Here is a 24262-nt window from a genome sequence, read left to right as displayed (position 1 = left end):
CTGCCTTTAAAACCTCCCTCAAAACCTATCTGTTTCACAAGTCTTTCAAAGTCTAAGTCCTGTTTTCCCTTTGGTTTGAGGTGGGACAGAGATCGATAGTATGTCTGTGTACGTGTGCGGGGGAGGAGGAGGGGAGAGTACACATCTGTGGGTTTTGAATGGGGAGGGAGAGGATTAGGGCAAGAGTGAAGGTGTGTCTGTGTGTGTGTATGTTTGTGGATGTGTGTGCGGTGTGTGTGCGTTCGCATGATAATGTAAAGCGCCACGAGGGTCGTTAACTCTGCTTGATGGGGCTATATAAGACTCCTTTATTATTGTTATTATTATTATTATTACTATGTATCGCTAACATGAGCTGTGGACACGATAAGAAGAAGCTAACATGAGCGACGAGCTTTTCACAATAATATTCCTGAAAAACTGCTGTGGTGGCCGTTATGTTTCTGGCATGGACAGCATGCATTTGAGAAACTCCCCTTGGGTGGGGAACCACATCCCAAACTAGACTACTTTAAGGTAAGTGTGTTACCTGTGTACCATCCAAAGACCATGCATTAAACATATAAATATACATACATATATTCTTCTTATCCGAAAGTGCCGGGTCAGAAATTTTCTTACGTTGCATTTTTGTTTCACACCATTCGAATAAAGCAGTTTGCAGCAAAAAAAAAATTGGCCGCAAATTTCTTATCAAAACCCTTCGTGGACCCGAATAAGGGTCCTTCTTATATGCGAATGCCGGTAATTTTCAATTCTTATGCATGTGTTTTGTATTCAGTATCCAATGTAGATGTCAAAATAATAATAATCGACCTCAGGCGCAAATATTTCCGAGAAAGGGTGTTAAGGGTCTTTTTAAGAGTCTGCCACTTCCAAATGCCGGAAATGCGCCACCCAAGAAATGGGTTTTGTTGGATGTCAAGGTAATGTAACATGATGAATAACATCAAAACTTTCGGGCACCAGTTTATGATTAAACTCTGACCAGCTCAGTCTAACGTCTATCCGAAGGACAGCACACACACTGATGAGTCACCATGCCTGCAGAACACCAGGATGAGAGTATATAGTTTGGTTTAGAAATGGACTTTAGGTGCTGGTGCAATAATTATTTTCTCTGCTGCGCTACCACAATCCCCCCCCCCCCTCCCCTCACCCCTGAATAAGATTTTATGTTCCCTTTACAATTAACAATTAAAGATCTTCTCTAGGAACCTTTACAAAAGCTTCTCCAGAAAGCAACTAAGATTCCAGGGCTTTGCATTTACACAAGAAGAGGTGTGATTGAAGATTTGGTCAAAAACAGATTACTGATATATCATAATGACAGCATTTACAAGAGTCAGTCAGTCAATAAGTAAGTAAATAGGTAAATTAATATATCAAGAAATCCTACTGCCAATATTATGAACCACGTAATTGACATGGAGACCTCACAATTTATTTAAAGCCTTTTAACCATATAACCAGCATCACGATCTGACGAAGCCTTAGGCTGACAGGATTGCTCGGAGGTAGCGCACTTACCTTTGAGGGGTCTTGGCTGGATCCAATTCCTGACCAAACTAAAAACCATCAGTCTGACGCTTCAGGGATTGGGTGTTGCAGCAAAAAGTATGCTGTCCTTCAGAGGGAATGTTAAGCTGGCTGCCCCATTTGCGAGTATTCGCATGTATACCTTAAAAGGCTAGATGGTACCTTTGGAAAACGGTAGTCCATGTGTGCCGATACATTAACCAAATCCAAGATACCTGCCTCAATGTATAAGAGGGCAATGCATCAGTGGCCAAGCCACACTGCCAGAAATGATGAAAGCAGTAGCCAGATGCTGCCAACATGAGAACAAAAACGAATCCCAGAGTTAAACACAAGGAAATGTGGCACAGGAGGAGGCCATTTTACCCATCATGCCTGGGCTACACCAACCCCAGTATCTATTACCCATCCACACACAAGCTACCTACAGGTCCCACCAATATCCCGAAACCCCTCTATCTCCAACACATACCTGGATGTACCTATAATAATTCCCATTTAAACCAATTCACCACACCACTGCCACTACCTCTGCAGGGAAACCATTCCAAGCATCAACCACTCTCCAACTGAAAGACCCCGCTATGGCGCTATACACTCTCTATGGCAGCTATGTCCTTCGCCAGATATGCGGACAATAACTGTACACAATACTCTCGATGATGCCTCACTAAATTCCTATGCAGTGTTAAAACCACCTCTTTCAATTTTTAATCTATCCCCTTTCGAATACAACCTAAATGCCTGTTTGCTTTACCTATAGATATCTGGCGTTGTGCCGTCTGCATCGATCATTCTACCGAGTTGCTTTGTCAAAAGTAAATTCTGAACAAAAAACAAACATGTATCGTTAGAAAGCAAACCTCTATCTCGTATTGATGTACAGAATCATCCAGGATAGTCACTGAGCATTGAACGAGCTTCGATTTCTTGTTCTTCCGTGGGGATGAGCGTGACATCTTGCTTGGTGAACCTCCCTTAGCAGCATTCATCCGATCCAAGTGCTGAGGGGCTCCTGCTACACCATCAGCTGGCCAGGGTTCAAAGCCCTACATGGTGATGTTAATAGGGAAGGCAGAAAATAAAATGTTTTTTTTTTAAGGTGAAGTTTTAGATTCAATCACTATGTGAATTTACTTTGAAACAAGAAAGTGTTGGTGTAAATAGAGGAACCATTTCTAGCAAAACCTTTTCTTTCCGACAAGCAGAAAGAAAGAAAATAAGCGTTACGCCTAGGTCCCCCGTCGGTGAAGTGATGCGAGTTGACAAAGTGGAAGACGCAAGGCGGCCATCTTGGATTTTTACGTGGCGACCCAATTTTCAATAGCGTTCTCCCTTATGCGTAGATACACCCACACACCAGATTAGAAGTTAGTAGTTCGTTTATTTTTCAAGTTATTTCGCTCACAAGGTTCAGATATATACGTATATGGTGGCGGCCATCGTGGATTTTGACGTGGCGACCCAATTTTCAATAGCGTTCTTCCTTATGCGTAGATACACCCACACACCAGATTAGAAGTTGGTACTTCGCTTATTTTTCAAGATATTCCGCTCACAAGGTTCAGACATACATGGCGGCGGCCATCTTGGATTTTGACTTGGGTTGCACCCACACACCAAATTAGAATTCGGTCCTTCACTTATGCACGCACGTATGCACGCATGCACGCACGCACGCACGGACGCACGGACGGAGGGGAAAACCACAGTCCCCCTTTCGCTCCGCGGTGCAACGAGGACAAAAAGTTATTTCTGTGAGTCACTGTGCCCATTCAGGCTCATCCTTCATCACTCTCTTTTACTTTTTTTCTAGTCAATTTCCTTCCTCGTTTTCCACTTCCTCCTCTTCTCTCCCATTCCCTAACTTCCTTCCTTCTCCCCCCTCTACTAATCCACCTCACCTCCCTCTCCCTCTCTCTACTCCCACTTTCCACGGCTGTCGCTCGTTTTGGCACACGCGTGCAATTGTAGGGCCCTGTGGCTCAGGGTCTCTGGCGGTACATGTTGTGTTTTTGTTGCTTTCCCTTTTTTCTGCTCTTTTCTTTCTTCCTGTCATCCAAGTGTTGGTGTCCTTCTTTCTTCTATCGTCTTGTCCTATCTATTGAGTGAGAGAGGGAGAGAAGGGCACTTACAACGGTATTCGGTACGTTCCTTCTGCTTTGGGTGGGGGCCCTATCGGTATACTGTTGTGTATAATTAGTTTATAGTGTTTATTTATTCATTTATTTTTCTTCTTTACTCTTTATACTTTTTATTTTCATTTAAATTGTTATCGTTTTCTCACTACCCCTTGAACTTTGAACGGCGTTAGCTGCTTTATTTTTATATATCCGGCCATTGAATAGCCATGGCCGGTCAAAATTTGCAGTATGCTTCATTTGAAGCCCTAACCCGGAGGCATGGGTTAGTGTCTGTTCCCCTGTCGGAGATCGACATGGAGAAGTTAATCGTTGCCATCTGGTTGTATCTCCAATAACAATGATACCGTTTTGTCATCAAAATGACACGTTAAAGCACATCAATTCATTTCATCGAATTATATACATGATCTTGCCTATCCTAGGATCCTGGGTTCGAATCCCGGTCGATCGCTGAATTAACGCCAGGGGGTTGACTCAGCCTGTCATCCTTCCGAGGTCGGCTAATTGAGTACCAGTTCACTGGTAATTCCCTGTTTGTCGTAAAAGGTGACAAACAGGGTTGGCGGCAGGAAGGGCATCCGGCCGTAAAACATTGCTTCAAAAAGGGGACCAACAACAACAAACAACAACCACGGTGCCTGAAAAAGGCCAACCCCCGCTTTGCGGGGGAAAATGGCCTCTAAAGGTGGTATATACATGATCTTGCCTCCGGGTGTTTCAGCGCTTCAGGCAATACTTCCCTTCAAAATAGAGGGACATACTTTTATGGGGTATGCCAATACAGAAACCCTTGCGTGTTGTGGTTGTGGTGAATTTAGCCTTGTAAAACAATAGTGCCCAAAAGATATTCCGACTCAAACTGTTAACAAAGGTTCCTCATCCCAACAACCTCCCTGTCTTATTTAAAGCTACCAATACAGAACAAGAAGCTTTCAATGAAGCACCTGCTTCTACTGTTGTAAATCAAAGCACCAAAAGACCTCTTTCGCCTTCTCAAAGCACCGCTGAACCAGCATCGAAAAATATTGTTGCTTCATCAGGCCTTCGTACCTTTGCACAGATGGTCGCGGTGATCCGCCTCACAGCACGGGCCCCATGTGCTTCCGTTTCACCAGATGGTTCCTCCTCCGAGTCACCTGGCACCTCTAAAATGCTATGTAGAAATGTTAATGATGCTCCCTCTCTTTACTGTTCCCCTTCTCTGCCCCCCTCCTACCCCAGCTCTTGCTCCTCCTCCTCCCCTTTCTACTCCTACTCCCCTCGCTCCTCCTCTTCCTCTTCCTCCCCTTGCTCTTCCCCCTCCTCCCCTTGCTCTTCATCCTACTCCCCTTGCTCTTCATCCTACTCCCCTTACTCTTCGTCTGCCTTCCCTTGCTCTTCCTTCTTCTTCTTCTCATTCACCCCCTCTCCTTCTCTCCTTCCCACTCCCCTCCCTGATTTGCAACCTCCAACTCCCACTACCAGTGCAACCCAGACTAGGTTTACTGCCCCCAAACTCGGAGTTACCTCAACCTTGCAGTACTTCTGCTAAAGATAACAACATTGCGATCATTGCAACTGATGACACACTTAAGGATGTAACCGCTGAGTGTGTCCCTCATGCATCTTTGGTTCTCCCTCCTGAAACAACCATCAATATTGAGCAAATGGGCGAAGGCCCTCAAGAAAATGAGGACTACGAGTCAGACGGTTGCTCCTCTCTGACGTCGAGTGCACTTGATGATGAGCTCGCCTCAGTTAGTAGTCTTGATACTACAATTTCTACTTCTGATATATTAGATTTCTTACAAAAACTACTCATAAGAAATGAGTAAACCTACATGACTTTTACCCCAACTTGTGTGCTTTTGTCCAAAAAGCGAAAATCGTTGTTAAGAACCCGGAAGATGTTGCCATTTCTAGCGCTTTTTGCAAGAGATTGAAAATATGCATTCTTAAAGTAAGGAACCATTTGTATACATAAACATTTTTAGGCCACTCTTTCCATTATAATTATAACTAGAAAGCATCTGAAAATGCAAGGCCAGTCTGCGTCCATTTGTATTCAAACATCTTCTTTGTCTCCTGTAAGCTCAAAATAAGGAAAACAGTTTGTTTGTTTTTTAATACAAAGTGAAAATTGATCATTTTATGGAGCCGAGACCTTTGAGATGTAGACCAAAAAAAAAAAAAAAAAATCAGCTTCTAGCTTTTGATTGGTGAACCAATTCAGTGATGCAATCTGCAAATTTTTTTAATTTCACGTCAATCTGATGAAAATTGATTTTGTGATAGTGCCCTTTGCCCTTTTGACCAAATTATTCATTTCCCTTCTCCAGATTCTCATAATAAAGCTATGTTGAAAATTTGATGACAAAACTCAAATGGTAAATTTAAATGTCAGGTCAATTGGATGAAAGTTGATGATTTTATGTGATTCTAACCTTTGACCTTTCGACAAAATTACTAAATTTGCCTTCTCTGTATTATCATAATAAAGCTTTGGTGAAAATTTGATGACTATAGCTGAAATGGTAAAAAAAAGTTACGGCCCGGACAGACGCACACGCGCACACGCAGAAGCGATGACAAAACCCTGTCTCCTGCTGTGCATGGGATGGACCAATAAGTTTGAACATAAACGGTGGGTGTAATCCCTTACGTAAAGTTCAAACTATGCCACTAATTAATAACGAAGAGGTAGATATTCTTCCTTTAAAATAAATTAATGTGGCTGCGAGTTGATGGCAATTTGGAGGCTGAAGCTGAAAGGCACTTGTTTTTTTAATGTTGCCTTCAGCTGCCTCTGTGAGTGCCTGTATTGCTTTCTATATCTCTGCACATCTTCCCATCTCCTCTCTTGTTTTTAAAGAAATTGTACCTGGATATTTAGCTTCAATTGAATTTTTACAGAACTATCAGCGGATGTTAATTGTCAATGTTTATGCCCCATTGCCCCCAAGTGACAGCACAGCCAGGACGGCTTTCTTCACTGAATCCTTTACCTTCCTTAATCATCTTGCCCCGATATCCTTTTGTGCTTAGGTGGTGATTTTAATTGTACGTTAGACCCAGCCAAAGATCGGAACAGCCCTGAACCCCATCCATCTAGTGCCAGGCCTCTGTCTGCACTTCTATCTCGAAATTATCTTGGTGATGTTTGGCGAGCACAGCATGGGAGCAGAACAATTTACTTGGTGTTATTGCCTGTTAAACATGTCGCTTGCAAGGCTTGAGACATTTTATATCAGCCTCTCCTTTTTAAACCTTGTAAGTTTTACTGATATTACTTCTTCTGGGTTTTCTGACCATTTTAAAATTAAAATGTGTCTTTCTTTCCCTCACCCTCAGAGGCTACCTCCCATTGTTCCTTTAATATTTATATTTTAAATGATTCCTTTTTTAAACTATCCTTTAAAAAAAATTTGGCCAATGATTCTAGAATCACGGAATTTCACCAATCTTTGCCAATGGTGGGATTACGTAAAAGCACAAAACCGAGTCTTCGGCCAGCAATATAGGAATAATTTCACGAATGCAAAGCAAGCCAGGATATGCATTTTAAAGAAACAAATTCTTAACTTGTAAGAAAACACGATTAACATTGATGAGGATGTACGATGCCAGTGGCTTCACAAGAAACAAAACAAGTCCTACTGAATATTTTAACTAAAGATGATGCTCTCAGAGTGCTAACACGATTCCGAGTAAAAGGTCTATCCACTTCAGAAACTTGTTGCAAAGACTTTTTTAGCTTTGTAAAAGCTAATCGATTGTTGCTAAGCTTACGTTCAAGTGATGGACAAATTATTGAGGAGAATGCTCAGTTGAAGTGTTTTACCAGAGACTTTTTAAAGAATGTTTTTGCCGCAAATAAAAGTAATGAACAAGAAATGTTTGATTTTACCCAAAACGACCACAATTAGAAGAATCATAGTAAGGGCATTTTATGAGATATTTCACAAATCTGTTAACTAAATTGTTACCAAAAAATTTCTTCACCAATATGTTTGTAACGGTGTGTAATAACATGTGTTAAAATGTTGAAGTTCAACTCCTGTGGGAAACCCAGAAAAAAAGCTGTTGAATTCGGGCACCGAAAAATTATTTTCGAGAATTTTTATTTTTTTTAATCGGCCCTTAAGTAACTTATGAGGGGTCAAATAAGGGTTTTTCATGATTCTGAGTTGATTGTTAACATTTATATTTCACCACAGATACTCCTTTGTGGAAAAATAATGAACGAGAGTTCACGAGAGTCAACGAATGAACGAGAGAGAGAACTGCCCAGAGTGTGTCACCTGGAATGAGGAGTGGCTGATCATGAGCCAGGGAGGAGGAAAGCTCAGCGAGGGGGAGAAACATGATCGCGTTCGTTCCTATCTGTTTCCTGTTCGTAAATGGAATAATCTTTACTTCAGTTCCTCTCAGGATCTTAGCTTTGTCGAGTGCCTTCAACTTCACCCGGGGGAAAGCTGCTGTTGTCTGTGGATCTGGCAAAGGTGGTGCCGGAGAGGTGACTTCGATCCAACCCATTGAGTGAAAGGGAGTGTTTCCGTGAATAGAGACAATGTTTAAATCTATATTGTCTCCAACAAACTGAGTGACTGCATTGTTTGTTTCCCCAACCTCCATAAAGACCACCTGATCATTACTTGACAATTCACTTTCACTGGCTGGCACTTTGGCTGTCATCACTGATTGTACCTCAAGCGCAGCATCAACCGCAACCTCATCATTTATCTGTTCATCGGTTTCCACCACAATGGTGTCAAGAGTGCCAGAAGTATCTGGAACATCATCTCCACTCCTACTATTAAGGAAGCAGTATTTGTAGTTTTGTGTCTCCGTGTAAGACTCAGTGTATCCCAGCCGGTGGAACTTGTTGAGCATCCATTTTGACCCAAATCTATGATCAAGTTGTATGGCAAGCCCCATTTGGTGTGGCAATACTCCAGACCGAGGTCGACAGGCCTTAATAAAATTCTGCCCCCAAACGGCAACTCTTTCGTCTGTCTTGACAATCGGTCTCAAGAACATCTGAAGGCTTGCAGGAACAAGTGTCAGCTGACTATCGATGTCAGTCATACTGTGTGTGGTGGGGTATGACTTTGGACCTAAATCAATCAAGGCAATATCATTGGATATGAACTTGAGTGCCGTCTTTATGATCTGAGTCTTCTCATCTCCATGGTCAAGATTAGCATGATGCCCTCGCAGAATATTGTCGGTGCCATCTTTGAGACAGAGTACATCTGCCCTTCTTTCCTGTGTTGTGAAATACAAGGTGTCTTCGTATTTCTCTAGAAGTTTTATCTTTAGCCAATGCTTTGAATAAGAAAGGCTCTTCTCTGGTGACTGATCAAACTCCTGCAGCTTTTCATGGACTTGGTCCATGTTCATTACCCCATGCTCTAATTCTGAGTCTAACCATTCGCAGAATTCAATAAAATCTGCCTCTCGCTCCTCATCAATACTCCTCTGTCCTCTCTTCCTTTTTCCTTCCTCATCAGTCTTGGACAAACTGTCACCTCTCGCAAACATAAGTTTGCATCGCAAATGGTACAGTGTTTCTTCTGCTACCAAGTCGTTGATCCCTTCCAGGCGTCCAGTGACTTCAGTGCCCCAGTCATCCCCGCGACTCCGTGCTGTCTTCAGCAAGCTTGCCTTCAGTGTATCTGCAGTCAAATTATCTGGCACTCTGTATTTCTTTCTAGCTTGTGCTGGATTATTTTTGTAGAGCTGGGCTGGTTGGTTGCAAAGAATGCATACATCCTTATACAGGAGGTCAACTGACTGTGATCTTCTAGAACTGCAGCCAGTTGATGAACTGAACTCACAAGTAGTGCGTCTTCTCTTCAACTTTGATGACTCTTTCTCTGCCTTTGATGCTTGAGCTGACTTCTTGGTGGTTGCAACAAAGTTGTTGTACAGATCATTTTTACACTTCTGGTGGTACCTGTTTTCCTTCCTTTTGAGCCTCCTTCATACGTTCCACAACAGTAACATTTTCGACAGTTTCTGCTTGTTTCAATAAAGTTGAGTATCCCTTTGGAGTTGCCTGTATGAGCCTTTCAGCTGGTGTATCCGAGCGTGCACAGATGAAGCAATTGAGCACAGGTGGAGTAACGTCTTCATCCATATTGCTAGACTCCATGTCCTGCAAAGTAGAAAATGAGATATATTTAGAAATTATTTTTCCACAAAGGAGTGTCTGTGGTGAAATATAAATGTTAACAATCAACTCAGAATCATGAAAAACCCTTATTTGACCCCTCATAAGTTACTTAAGGGCCGATTTAAAAAAATAAAAATTCTCGAAAACAATTTTTCGGTACCCGAATTCAACAGCTTTTTTTCTGGGTTTCCCACGGGAGTTGACCTTCAACATTTTAACACATGTTATTACACACCTTTACAAACATATTGGTGAAGAAATTTTTTGGTAACAATTTAGTTAACAGATTTTCATGTTTCCCTTGCTATCATAGCAGCACTCTCTAGAATAAGATTTTACAGGAGATGAACTTTTAATAGCTCTCAATAGCCTTAATGATCATAAAGCACCTAGCTTTGATGGTTTACCTGTGGAATTTTACAAAACATTCTGGGTCTTGCTCGGACCAACACTTTTAGATGACATTCTAAAGTATAGTTTACAAAGATGTATTGCCTCTAAGTTATCGCCGTGCAATTGTTCCTTATTCCGAAGAAAGGAGATGAACAGACTTTACTGAATCGGGGCCTATCGCCTCACAGCACGGGCCCCATGTGCTTCCGTTTCACCAGATGGTTGTAAGGATTACACTGCCTTGTAAGGATTACAAAATATTTTCCAAAGTCCTTGTAAATCGCATAAACCCATGTTTTAGCTTTCTAATACACTTTGATCAATATTTATATATTTTAAATCGGTCTATTCCTGATAATATTTTTTTAAATTCTGGAATTGTGGGAGGTCTGTGCTGCACAAAAACAGAATGCTGGCCTGGTTTTACTTGACTAAGAGAAAGCATTTGACACCATTATCCATGAATATGTATTCCATACCTTAAAACAGTTTGGCTTTGGGGCAGCCCTTATTAGTCCCCTACCGGTGTACACCGTAGGGGACTATAGGTTTGCACTCCGTCCCTGCGTCCGTCAGTCCGTCAGTCCGTCAGTCCGTCAGTCCTTCAGTCCTTCAGTCCGTCAGTCCGTCAGTCCATCACGCAAAAAACAGCTTTGCGGACTTTCTTTTCCTAAACTCTTAATGCTAATGATTTCAAACTTGGTACATGGTTTCGTCATGATAAGTTGCAGATCAGGTTCGAACTTCATGACGTTTCGATCATTTTTGACAAAGTTATGGCACTTTGAACTTTGGGAATTTCCCCAACAGTTTTCCGGACTATAATTTGGAGTGCGGTAAGGCATAATACTTTCTTCTACGACAGTGCTACCCAATGCCGGTAGGGGACATGTATTGCAGTGCAATACTCAGAATGCTTGTTTCCCATGTCTCATTGCTGTACAATCATTAAAGTCAATAACAGTTTATGTGCACCACTAACGGTTGAAAGAGGAGTCCGCCAAGGGTGTCCTTTATCGGGCATTCTATACTTTCTCTGCATTGAACCCCTCTACTAATTTGCCTTCGTGCTAGTTTACCAGGTTTTCCTGTGATGCCAACCGAAAGGCCAATTGTCACCTCAACATATGCTATCGATGTGTGTGTTGGTTGTGGTGCGTAACGGTGATTATGTCACCATGCTACTAAATGATTTGGAAAAATTTTCTTCGGCATGCACAACTGTAATAAATTGGAACAAATGTAAAGCTTTATGAATTGGCCATACTCCTGCTGTTGGTTTGCCTTCTCTTACCAGAGGCTTGCAGTGGGAGAAGGAAGGCATCCATTATCTAGGTGTGTGCATTGGCACTCCAGCTTTCATGGCAAACAAGCGTTACGCCTAGGTCCCCCGTCGGTGAAGTGATGCGAGTTGACAAAGTGGAAGACACAAGGTGGCCATCTTGGATTTTGACCCACACACCAGATTAGAAGTTAGTAGTTCGTTTATTTTTCAAGATATTTCGCTCACAAGGTTCAGACATATATATGGTGGCGGCAATCTTGGATTTTGGCGAGGCGACCCAATTTTCAATAGCGTTCTTCGTCTTCCTTATGCCTAGATACGCCCACACACCAGATTAGAAGTTGGTACTTCGCTTATTTTTCAAAATATTCCGCTCACAAGGTTCAGACATACATGGCGTCAGACATACATGGCGGCGGCCATCTTGGATTTTGACTTGGGTTGCACCCACACACCAAATTAGAATTCGGTCCTTCGCTTACGCACGCACGCACGTACGTACGCACGCACGCACGCACGCACGGGAAAACCATAGTCCCCCTTTCGCTCCGCGGTGCGACGGGGGACAATAACTGGGTTAAGGTAGTTAATAAAATTGATAACAGACTAGAGAAGTGGAGAGAAATATTATCTACATTGTTGTACAGAGGTCATGCATTAGTAATTAATAATGTAGTGGCTTCCTTGTGGCACAAAATGATTGCTTTGCACCCTCCTGAAGCACTGTTGCTGGCAATCTAGTAACATCTGCTTGATTTCTTCTGTGGTGGCAAGCATTGGGTCAAGCCTGAAGTCATTTACCTTCCATTGGCAGAATAGTCAGGTTCACTATGTTTTTTCGTTCAAAATCATGGTAGATTAGCAAACCTATACATTTTTGGAAACGTTATTACATGGAAAATCTGAAAATCAATGTTTACATTTGCCAATTCCGACCAATTCGATTCGACCAATTCGACCAATCGACCAATTCCATTCGACCAATTCGACCATTCGACCAATCGCTTCGATCGACCATTCAACCATTCGACCAATTCGATCGATTCGATTCGATTCGATTCATCAAATTCGATTTGATCGACCATTCGACCAATTCGATTTGCCAATCAATTTGACCGACCTTTGCTTGTGTGGAACGGACTGTGAAAACGATGCGGACTATATTGTCTGATACGACACACAGGACAGTGATGACGAACTCTAAATGGCATATTCTGTAATCGTGTATGTTTGATGCCATTGACTGCCCGTGTATATTTTGTCATTGACTGCCTGTGTAGATTTGAAGTTATACTGACTGCATGTGTATATATGATTTTGCTGACTGCCTGTGTATGTTTGGTGATATGAATTATTGACACATTTTGATGTTATTAACTGCCTGTACAAAATGATAACATGTATTTGATTATGCAACTTATCTCGAATATAAAGACAGTATTTTGCAATTCAAAACCTTTGATTCGTGTCTTACCATTCCCCATAGCACTAATTTGATACTTTCATTGGATTCCTTGTCCCTGAAAATATAGGTTTAGTATATTTTTAAAAGTTTTTAGGGTAATTAGAGGCAGAAATAGAACAAAATATGTATTTTACAGTGGCCATTTTGAAAATCCAAAATGGCCGCCATACAGGTATCTCTCCAAATGTAAACATTGATTTTTAGTTTCCTTATGCTATAACCTTTCCAAAAATGTATAGGTTTGCTAATCTACCATGATTTTGAACGAAATATAATTTATTGACATAGTGAACCTGACGAGAAGGTGGCCATGGTCTCCTTGGCATTGTCAGCGGACTAATGGTTTTTCGAGTCGCCACTGTTCACCGTTTTCTTTTTTTCACTTCACTGCCGTGGCGGCTCACTGCGAACTATATGTTGAAAATGGCTGGCATGCTTGGTTTTAACAAGGAACTTTTTCTCATGGACCTGCAACATGTGGACATCTCCCAATTGCCTCTGTTCTACCAAGAACTGCTGCAAGCCTGGCAGCCTCTCGTGGTGCACAGAGATATAGCTCATCACAACACCAGCCTATCTTTTACAATGCACTCTTTCCCATTATACCTCGATCACATGCTTACGTACACCGTTTCACAAGTTCTGGCATACATGTCATACGAGACCTGCGGAACAACGACAATGAAACATGGTACTCAGCAGGACATATTGCAACGGCCATTGGAATATGGTAGTTGCGACGAAGTGTAAGGCCCAAAGGTAAGCTTCGCTTTTATTCACGCCGAATCAATTACTCCCTAGTGTCCAGCACAAAAGCAGACGTGCAAGTGGGTGAGCGGGAATTTGAGCAATTATATTTCATGAACCTGATAATCTGCAGGTGCAAGGCACCTATTCTCCTTTTGGCACATACCTCCATCTCGTCCCCTTTCCCGTTTCCTGGCACCTCTCCATTTTCTGCCATGTTCAAACTCTGCAAGTATAAAAATTCAAAAGGTTTACCGTTTACCATTTGAAAAACCGTTTACCATTTTCATCTTGAATGGTGTATCCACAAAGTATTGAGGACAACAAATAAACTAAACAACAATAACAACCAAAACAATTCTTATTGTAAAGAGGTTGACACATTAGTAATGTACAATACATCATGAGCAGAATTCTATATTTCACATGTTGGTTTTGACCCCTGTGGCCCCAGGTCCACACTTGCCAGGGATTGAACCAGGAGTAAAATCCAAAAAATACGCCCGTAATTGCATTTTACGGCATTTGAAATTTGACTCCGGGGCCAAAAATACTACTGCTCTCACACCTTCTCGCCAACTGGTGATCATAACCACCAAGTTTGATGAATTTCTGCCCAATCGTTTAGGAGATGGAGTAATGGTCAGACAGAGCTGACAACAATATCCCCCCAATTTTTGCCATGCCTCTTGTTTATTAATTTTATTTTTACAATTATCAACAAACCTACCATCCCTCTCCACCACATACACCTCCTCCACTTTTTCCTTCCCCCCCCCCCCCCCCCCCCCACAAACACACACACTTAGATGATAAGCAGATTGGTCCATGTCGTTTCCAAAGTGCACTTCACAATGTGCGAGTGCTCGGAGTAATAACGACGGCACGCAGATTCAAGCTCCTCGAGCTGGATATCCAAAGTTCAGTCCATCTTACCAACATATCCTCACAGTGCAGCTCGTATGCTACACCAGCTACACCCTATCCGATGAAATCATTAAGCACCATTGGAGAGTGCATACAAGCTCACTCATAAATGCTGGTGGCAAGCATTATTCCAAATCCATTATTGTAATAAATAAAATAAATAAATATTTAGGCAGCAGACAAAACGCCAACATGTGTTGATGTCGATTCCTTCAGTGCACGCTGCCAGAGAGCATGTGGAGATGCGGCACACTTCGACAATCAGAAGCAGACTTGTGGGATTGACGGATTGACATTTGCTGCACGTCGGAACATCATCAATCTCCTTTTCTGCACATGTGGTTCCCCCTCAGATGAGATGACATGTTGTCCTCGGATCTAGTGAACATACCACAGCTCTATTGTACGAGGTAAGGTGACAAGAGAAGACAGTGTGTCTTCGTTTCCTTTCCATCAAACTTTTGAGAGTTCGATCCAATCCTGGGGTCCAAGGAGGCAAACGATCCATCCCACCCATCCATTGTGGACCAGGACGTCCTGCAGATTGTCAAGCAGTTGAGTAGTCGGCAAATGCACTTAAGGTTAAATTGTGTGATCTGAATGACGGTGATGCGTTCTTTAAAGCAACTAGGACGTGCCCGTACGTGGGTGCCCGTTCCTTGCCAAAAAAAATTAAAAAAATGTCTTCGCCCATGCATGCATGGGCGTGCCCATGGGCCCATGGGCGTGCCCGTAAGTGCGTGATGTGACCGTACAATGAATGTATCGTCCCGACGCCGCAGCTCGGATGGCGCTGCAGTTAATCGGGCCTGTATCGGCAGAGTTATTATAAACGTGTACTACAATCGATCGTACCTTACAGCGTCTGCTCGCCACGTTCAGCATCAGTACGTCGTCACTATGACTATCCGTAAGTCCGGAAGTGACGTCCTCATTTGACTGTCCGGAAGGTCGCATATCGCAGTTACGATGAATCGCAAATTAGTTTTAATTAGTTTTAAAACATAGTTTAACGCCAACATAGCGCCAACATAGTTTGCCAACGTGAAATAAATGAATACGCTCTCAAATGTGCCGTCCGAGGCAGAGTCTGTTCGCCACGTTCGGCACACGTGATAGCTCGCTGCTCTCTGATTGGTTGAATCGTTTTTTGGACATAGCTCGGTAACTACTTCTCCGATTAATATGAAACCTTGAAAAGGCACATCCTCAGGTCCCCAGCAATATACCTGGCAAGTTTCAAGTATATCGGACCCGTGGTTGTCGAGAAACAGCGGTCACAGACACACATACACACACACATACACACACACATACACACATACACACACACAGACACACACACAGAGATTACTGGAATTATAGATAGATGACTGCATGAGTAACAAAACAGTCACACAAATCAGAGTTGTTGTTAGGGTTCCATCAGCACATTTAAAGTGGAAAACTGGCACATGATTATTCTTGAAGCACAAGGCCTTTACAAACCTAAACTAGAAGAGCACTCGGTAGATGCATACCTCTCCCAGGCTGAATAGTTACCCTACGCTCGCAAAGCAAAAATCAGGGTTAAGCGATTGGTTGCGTACATGTGGTGTATATGCATACGTGCGTGCGCGTCTGCATTTTAAAAATTCATTTTCTTGGCAACCGTTCGTCTGAATGACACGAAATTGTACCTCCTCCTGTATAATTTTTATTGATAATTATGAGGTCATAGGTCACATGGTACAGACGCCATCTTGGAAAAATGTTGCACCTCTTTGTCTCCGAAACCGCTCAATGGAAAAAGTCGAAACAAGGCTCATTGTCAAGTACTCCCCATGGGGAATAAGATATGTTAATGATTATATCGGTACTTTAATTATGACATCATAATTTGACAAGTACAACACTTGATCTGATCAGTATGAATTTTTTTCTCTGCAATTGTTGGTCCGATTGACATGAAATTTTCACCATAGGAGTAGTAGGAGAATGGGGGTTCTGAAGCACACTAAAATTTAACATTGAAGTCAATGGAGAAAATTAAGGTTAATTATTGACTCACTGGATTTTCAATTAGATTTTATTTTCCAATTCCTTCCCATCCTCAATATTTCAATTTGTTCAACAGACATTCGCTGATTCTCATTCCCACTCACTACGTTCGTTCACCGTTAGTTGGCACATTCAAGACACCCCATTCTCCTACTACTTGTGATGGAAGGGAAAATTGGGGAAGGGGAATTAGGGAGGGGAAGGAGAGGGAGAAATGGGGGAAGGGGGAATTGGGGAAGGGGACTGCATTTGATTGTACTCACTAAGTGGACCAATTAATATTTGTTTATGTTTTATTTTAGGGAATAATTTAATTTTCTTACAACACTCATCACCATCAAGTATATTAACAAACAATATGTTGGAACTTTGTTCTTGGTACAAGTATCTTTGTTGAGCAGAGATGAAATTATAGACCTCTCAATGTCCTTGTTTGAGCATCTCCTGAGCCACATATTTTAAGATTGTAGTAAATTATTTTCCCATTGATTTCTTGGCAACCATCAAAATTTTCTGTCCATTCAAGGATGTTGACTCCTCTGGGAGGAGCCTCTAACTTATTTGTACTTAAATGTATTCGCTTATTTGTTTTATTTACTTTTCTTTTGGTTATTTCTTCAACTAGGGCATGCCCGTACTATATATATATCTAAAATTATATCCCCCCCTCTCTATTTACATGAAATGGTTTGGTCCAAAGCGAACGGCTTGCGAGTGGTGACAATCCCCCCCCTCTATTTACATGCAATGGTTCGGTCCAAAGCGAACGGCTTCCGGAGTTTGGTAAAGAAATCGCCATCGCGTACACAAACGCGCAGGAAAGCGAATGAATCGCAAATTCGTTTTTATTAGTTGTAAAACATAGTTTAACGCCAACATAGTTTGCAAACGTGAAATAAATGAATACGCTCTCAAATGTGCCATCCGAGGCAGAGTGTGCCCGCCACGTTCGGCACACGCGATCGTTCGCTGCTCTCTGATTGGTTGAATCGTTTTTTGTACATAGCTCGGTAAGTAATTGTCCGATTAATATGAAACCTTGAAAAGGCACATCCTCGGGTCCCCAGCAATATACCTGGCAAGTTAAAAGTATATCGGACCCGTGGTTGTCGAGAAACAGCGGTCACAGACAAACAGACGTACAGACGTACAAACGTACAAACGTACAGACAGAGATTACTGGAATTATAGATAGATAAGACTTATTTGATAGTTTTCACATTTGTTATGCTTTCCATTTAAATAACAAGGCTGCGTTTTTCTCCACTCTTTGGTTTGGTTATTGCTTGGTTCTATCATTTATATATCAATAAAAAAGGTGGTGGTAGCCCATTAAAACCCCACTTCCCCCCTTTTTTATCTTATCATTTATGTTTATCTTCATATGTTTTAACACTTATGTTTATCAACACTTACACTTATCTTATTGCTTATCACTTATACTTATCTTATTGCTTAACACTTATATCCATAAGCGATGCCATCAATTCCATTATCTAAAATAAACCTCTTATCATCAAAAGCCCCTAATACCTTTTTACTTATCTCCTCCGTATGTAATTGATAACTTATTTTTGTATTCATCCTTCTGTACTCTTCCCTTCTCAACATCAAACAATCATAGTAATGCTCAAAATTTATAGTCTCTTGAATTACATTCTTCTTTATTCCCTTCAACTTTCTATCACTCTTTTTAACATCCCCATCAATATATTTATACGCATAAGCCTTCGCTCTCAATCCCACAAATTCACTCATAACCTTTGCACACAATTCATCTTTAAACTTTCCAATAACCTTTTCACCCCTCAGCCCAATGGGCTAAGAGGTATTGTCGTCATGGGCGTCGTCCGGGCGGCCGTCCGTCAACTTTTGGTTTCCGTCAATTTCAAGGAGAACGGCTTGTCCGGTTAAATCCATTTTTGCAGTGTGTGTTGAGGTTGAGTAGAGGAAGGTTCCTTTCGAAAATGGGCGTGCTGCGATTTTCAATATGGCCGCCACGGCAGCCATCTGGGCTTCCGTCAACTTTTGGTTTCCATCAATTTCGAGCAGAACAGCTTGTCCGATTAAATCCATTTTTGCAGTGTGTGTTGGGGTTAAGGGTACTGGTGAACTCATCACCATCTGGTGAACAATACTGGTGAACAGGTGATTTTTTTTTTTTTTTTTTAGCTGAACAGTTTCCTTATAGTCTTATAAACAAGAACCATGCTATTAGAGGTCATAGAAGTACCCCAAATTATTGTTATCTTTACACACAATTTACAAGAAATATAATATTTTGCATGAAATTTGTTATAACTTTAAATTTGCATCATTCTTTTGGGCTGAAATTTGGACAGGATATTCAGAATATCACTTCCTTTAAAATGATGAAGGCTTTTGTTTATAGGAGTAGCCATTGTGGATTTATTGAAGGACAACCAAGTTTTATCTGGTAATTGGCATAATTAGCTAATCAGTGAACATTTGACATAATTTCACAAAATCCTCTCATCAGGTAGTAGAGTAACACATGTATAATACATGTACCAAGTTTTGTGTGAAAAGAATGATAGGTGACATAGAAGATAGAAGTATAAATGTGTTCTTTGTTTTTCCTTGTTTTTTATTGACTGTCTAATTTATGCAAATTATATGCATGTAATATGACAAAGAAGCGTTGAAACTGGTCTGAGTTAAAGCCAAGATTATATCTTTCAAGAAAAACTGAAAATTAGATATTAACTTGACTTTGTTTTTGTGTAAAGGCCTCTCAAAGGTACCTATGTAGTTTTCTCAATTTTTCACCAGTACTACACCCTTAAGTAGAGGAAGGTTCCTTTCGAAAATGGGCGCGCTGCGATTTTCAATATGGCCGCCACGGTAGCCAACTTGAAATTGGTTTCCATCAATTTCGAGCAGAACGGCTTGTCCGATTAAATCCATGTTTGCAGTGCGTGTTGGGGTTGAGTAGAGGAAGGTTCCTTTCGAAAATGGGCGCGCTGCGATTTTCAATATGGCCGCCACGGCAGCCATCTTGAAATTGGTTTCCATCAATTTCGAGCAGTATGGCTTGTCCGATTAAATCCATGTTTGCAGTGTGAGTTGGGGTTGAGTCGAGGAAGGTGCCTTTCGAAAATGGGCACGCCGCAATTTTCAATATGGCCACCACAGCTTCCTTTCACCATGCATGGGCTGAGGGGTTACGCACGCTTTGCGGCGCTATTTATTATTCTTTGTAGAAAACAACTTGTTGTTTTGGTTATAATTGCTTGTATCATAAGTATTAACATCCTGAGACATAGCCATATAAATATCTTCCGTATTGATTTTTAAAATAAAACTGTCTGTATCCATATAAAGTAAATTCATATCATCCACATATCTAATCTTTAAGTTGTTGTGGTAGTCGTCATACATTAATAATTTTGACAAGTCAAGAATTGTTGTTCCTACGGGCGTGCTCCGCTCCAAATAGGCTTATCCATTTCAATACTCTCTTGAATCATATGAATAGCACAAAAGTTCTCTGAAAACACCTCTACTCTTTCAAAACTGGGTCTATTAATTAATTTAGATGCTTGTTTCCAAGATGTAGCAAGTCTTATGTTTTGTCTGTTCCTAACATTTTCCATTATCTTTCCAAACACAGCATTGTTCATCAATTTATAAAAGTCCTTCTCAAAATCTGTCTTTGCCTCTGTTCTTCTCTTTGTATTAAAGTGAATATATGTGTTCAACCAATGACTTTGTCTAAACTATAGAACTCTATGATCTTCTTTAATCTCAAACAAGCAGGGGAATATTGTCTCAAATTCCTTTGATGTAGAACATTATTTTCTTTATTATATAATGTAGTAAGTAGTTTCTCTGCAGGCTTTCCTTTAGTAGAAAATGATTGTTGATAATCACCAAACCAATCCTTCTTTCGTTTCATCTTAACAGGGGCATAAGGTAGGTCTTTATTACCCTGCGCTCACGAAGCGAAAAACAGGGTTAAGCATTCAGTTACGTACGTGTGCCATGTGCTGTACGTGTCTGCATTTTAAAAATCAATTTTCTTGGCAATCGTTGGTCCGAATGACACTAAATTTTACCATACAAGCGCCTCCGCCTGTAGAATTTTTTTATTCACAATTATGACGCCATAGCTCACGTGGTACAGACGCCATCTTGTAAAAACGTTACACCTCTATATCTCCCAAACCGCTCAATGGAAAGAATTGAAACGTGGCTCATTGTCAAGTACTCACCATGTGGAATAAGATATGTTGATGGTGATGTCATCGGTGCCTTAATTATGATGTCATAATTCGATAAGTACAACGCTTGATCTGATCAGTATGAATAAAACAAAAATTCCTCTGCAACTGTTAGACCGATGGACACTAAATTTTCAGAATATGTGCAGCTCCTCCTGTAGAATTTTTTAATGATAATTATAACGTCATAGGTCATGTGGTACAGTCGCCATCTTGGAAAAAAATCGAAAAATGTTGCACCTCCATCTCTCTGAAAACGCTCCATGTAAAAAATTGAAACATGGCTCATTGTAAAGTACTCCCCTTGGGGAATAAGATATGTTAATGATGATGTCATCTGTGCCTTCGTTATGACGTCATAATTCGACAAGTACAACACTTATCCAATCATTGTGAAATTTTTTTCTCACCAACTGTTGGTCTGATGGGCACGAAATTTTCACCATAGGAGCACCTCCTCATGTATAATATTTTAATGATAATCATGACGTCATAGGTCATGTGGTACAAGCGCCATCTTGGAAAACCCGAAAAATGGTGCACCTCTATCTCCAAAACCGCTGCATGGAAACATGGCTCATTGTAAAGAACTCCATATGGGGAAAAGGTGTTGTTAACGATGACGTCATTGGTGCCATAATTATGACGTCATAATTCGCCAGGGACAACGCTTAGTCTGATCAGTTTGAAATGTATTGGGCATGATCTATGCAACAATTATATTAGAGAATATAAATTTATGATATCATCGCTCATGTGGTCTGGCAGACATATTGGTTCAAAAAAAAAACGCTTCAAAAACATAAGAGTTGGCTCAGAACAAGTTGACTGCGTGGGGTAAGTATTCTATGAATACCATCTAGTTTACATTTTGTATCACTCAATAGTGAAAATCACTTCTCGGATCTTCACCAGAATTAAATGAATTCTTCCTTGTTACACTCCAACCTGTTTGTACAAGTTCCGTCCAAATTGGTCCACAACTTTGAGATATTCTGCTGTATATCGTTTTGGCACTATCACTGAATGGCAATTACTTTTAAAATTCCAGTATCTGGATCCAGATCGACACCAAAATCGAACCAATTTGTCACCGTCACATGCCCACCAAATTTCATTTGAATCCGCACATAACTTTTTGAGATATCCTGCACACAAACAGAGAAACAGACAGGGGTAAAAACATAACCTGCATCCATCACAGATGATGGACGTAAAAAGGCAAAATAAATCATATTTGTGCCCCTTACAAGTACAAGTGCCCTTTTATTGGAAGATAGATGCACTTCTTTAATGGCCACAATTGTGGAGTTGGCCGGGGGAAGCTTGGCCCAAGTCTTTCACGAATCGGATGGCTAAGCCTGATGTTCAACTAAGGTTAAGACAGAAATTTAGAACTTGACCAGGATGCCGGTGATAGCTCGCCATATCTTCATGGAGAACACTGTGGGATCATTAACATCAACAAACTAATGCCAGGAGATGGGACGCCCAGTTTAACGTCCATCGAGTTGAGAATCAAACCCAAGCTAGACATCTTAGAGGCGAGTGTGCGTACCTCTAGGCCATCCTGCTAGCACAAAACTATGGATGGATTAAAAATGTACATGTCAGCCCATTGTCCTACAATGATCCACTCTCTTCAATATGAGTGTGACTTTATTGGAAAAACGTCGATTAATCAAAAGAGTTCAAATGTGGTGAGTACAGACAAACAAATCCATACAACTGTTGACATGTGTGCAATCGCATCACAAGATCTCAAGATGGGCGAAAACAAGCGACATGGCATAAACAATAAAACAAATGCATTAAAGCACAAAAAGCCTTGATAAGCAAGCAAGTATCGTTCCCATTACCGATGCAGTAATATTATTAACAGGAGAAACTTGGTAATCATCGAATGCAGCGTTTGCGGTCGCCATACTGACAAACAAATAAGGTATCAATTTGACATTACTCAAGAATGACCAACTCGAGCCACGACCTCCGTCGATAGATGCCTCTGTTCAATGACCTTTTATGACCCTCAAGGTCTGTATTTAACGTGACGGACAAGCTTTCAAAGCGACAATCGTGCTTTCATCACAAACATTCCAACGCTTCCGTATAATGCATGCACCATAGTAAAAAAAGAGATAAGGTACAAAAGATAAGACAATATTTTTTTAAAATCAGATATAGTAAAGCTGCGTGGACACACACAGACGGACGGCAGAGACTCAGAATAACATTGTATCCCAGAAAAAAACCACAGACATGGATGGAGGTTGGTAAAGGTCGTCAAAAGATTTTCCAATTTCCACATGCATGCGATCGGAATAAAGTTAACAACACCGTCCTCGGGTGAAAATCTGAGACTACTGTACAAATGTATATACATCCCGACTACCAGTGACAGATGTGAATTAGGAAGTATCATTTTCAGCAACCTTGCATTCATGGTGTCCTTCGACTTGAAGTGAAACAAGGTTCATATTAACCGTTCTGTCCCGCTGACGAGGCAAATAAAGTAGCAATAGCACTGTCCAGGAATGGTGTTAATGTGAACGTGTGAAAATCCGTAGGACTGTAACACTTGCTCCTTTTGGGAGTGAGTCCGTTGTAATGCCATGTCAAGATCTCACTGACAAAGTAAGGAGAACTATGGAGAGAAATGATGGAAATTCCTGAATTCCAATGTGCCATTTTAGTTAATTATTCTACAATTACCTCCGCCACCTAAGGTGGACGGAGGTTATGTTTTCACCCCTGTCTGTTTGTCGGTGAGCAGGATATCTCAAATAGTTGTGGATGGATTCGGACAAGATTTGGTAGACAGGTTGGGAGTCTGACCGGGCAAATTGATTCCATTTTGTTTCAGGTCTGGATCCAGATCCGGCCTATCAGTCGGATACAAAACGTAAACTATTCAGCCAAGTGGAGGAATGCGTTCAAGAAGTGTCTGTTTGTTTGTGCTTCCTTGTTTGTTTGACTTCTGTGCATTCATACAGCGCTGGAGAGGAGTTAAACACTGGTGGTTCTACTCGGAGTGTGCACAGAAATATTTGAGGTAGTTAAAAAGGTCATATCCCCATGGGGTGGAGGAGTTCAGCGTTGTGTTACGGGGTCCTCCCCTATCCCCTGGTCTCGGTAAATCTCCGAACCCCGAGAGGGTCCCCGGCAGAAAGATATGTTATCCTTGGTTGAAATCAATCAATAATGAAACCCTCAATGAAACCATCAAATGAAACAATCAAATCAATAATGAAACCACACCAAGGGTTATGAACAAACAATATTATATTATAAATCACACCGGAATCACGACACAAATAATAA

The 24262-nt window shown here is 41.2% G+C and overlaps 1 protein-coding gene across 4 annotated transcripts in view; it reads right to left on the bottom strand.

Annotated features, from left to right (window-relative positions):
* Positions 1 to 24262, bottom strand: part of LOC137411840 (protein 4.1) — a 144107-nt gene that overhangs the window by 108097 nt on the left and 11748 nt on the right. For all 4 annotated transcript variants that reach the window (XR_013624980.1, XR_010981408.2, XM_068097124.2 and 1 more), the window contains exons 2-3: positions 13897 to 13956; positions 2403 to 2588 (exon numbers count right to left, since the gene is read on the bottom strand). Coding sequence is in view for 2 of the 4 variants with exons in the window: in XM_068097124.2 (XP_067953225.2) it covers positions 2403 to 2588; positions 13897 to 13947 (237 nt within the window). In the remaining 2 variants the exon portion in view is untranslated. The remainder of the gene's footprint in view (positions 1 to 2402; positions 2589 to 13896; positions 13957 to 24262) is intronic.

This window comes from Myxine glutinosa, chromosome 11, assembly GCF_964187855.1.
Source record: "Myxine glutinosa chromosome 11, kmMyxGlut1.1, whole genome shotgun sequence".
Classification (NCBI taxonomy): domain Eukaryota; kingdom Metazoa; phylum Chordata; class Myxini; order Myxiniformes; family Myxinidae; genus Myxine; species Myxine glutinosa.
This window is presented reverse-complemented; position numbering and strand designations above follow the sequence as displayed.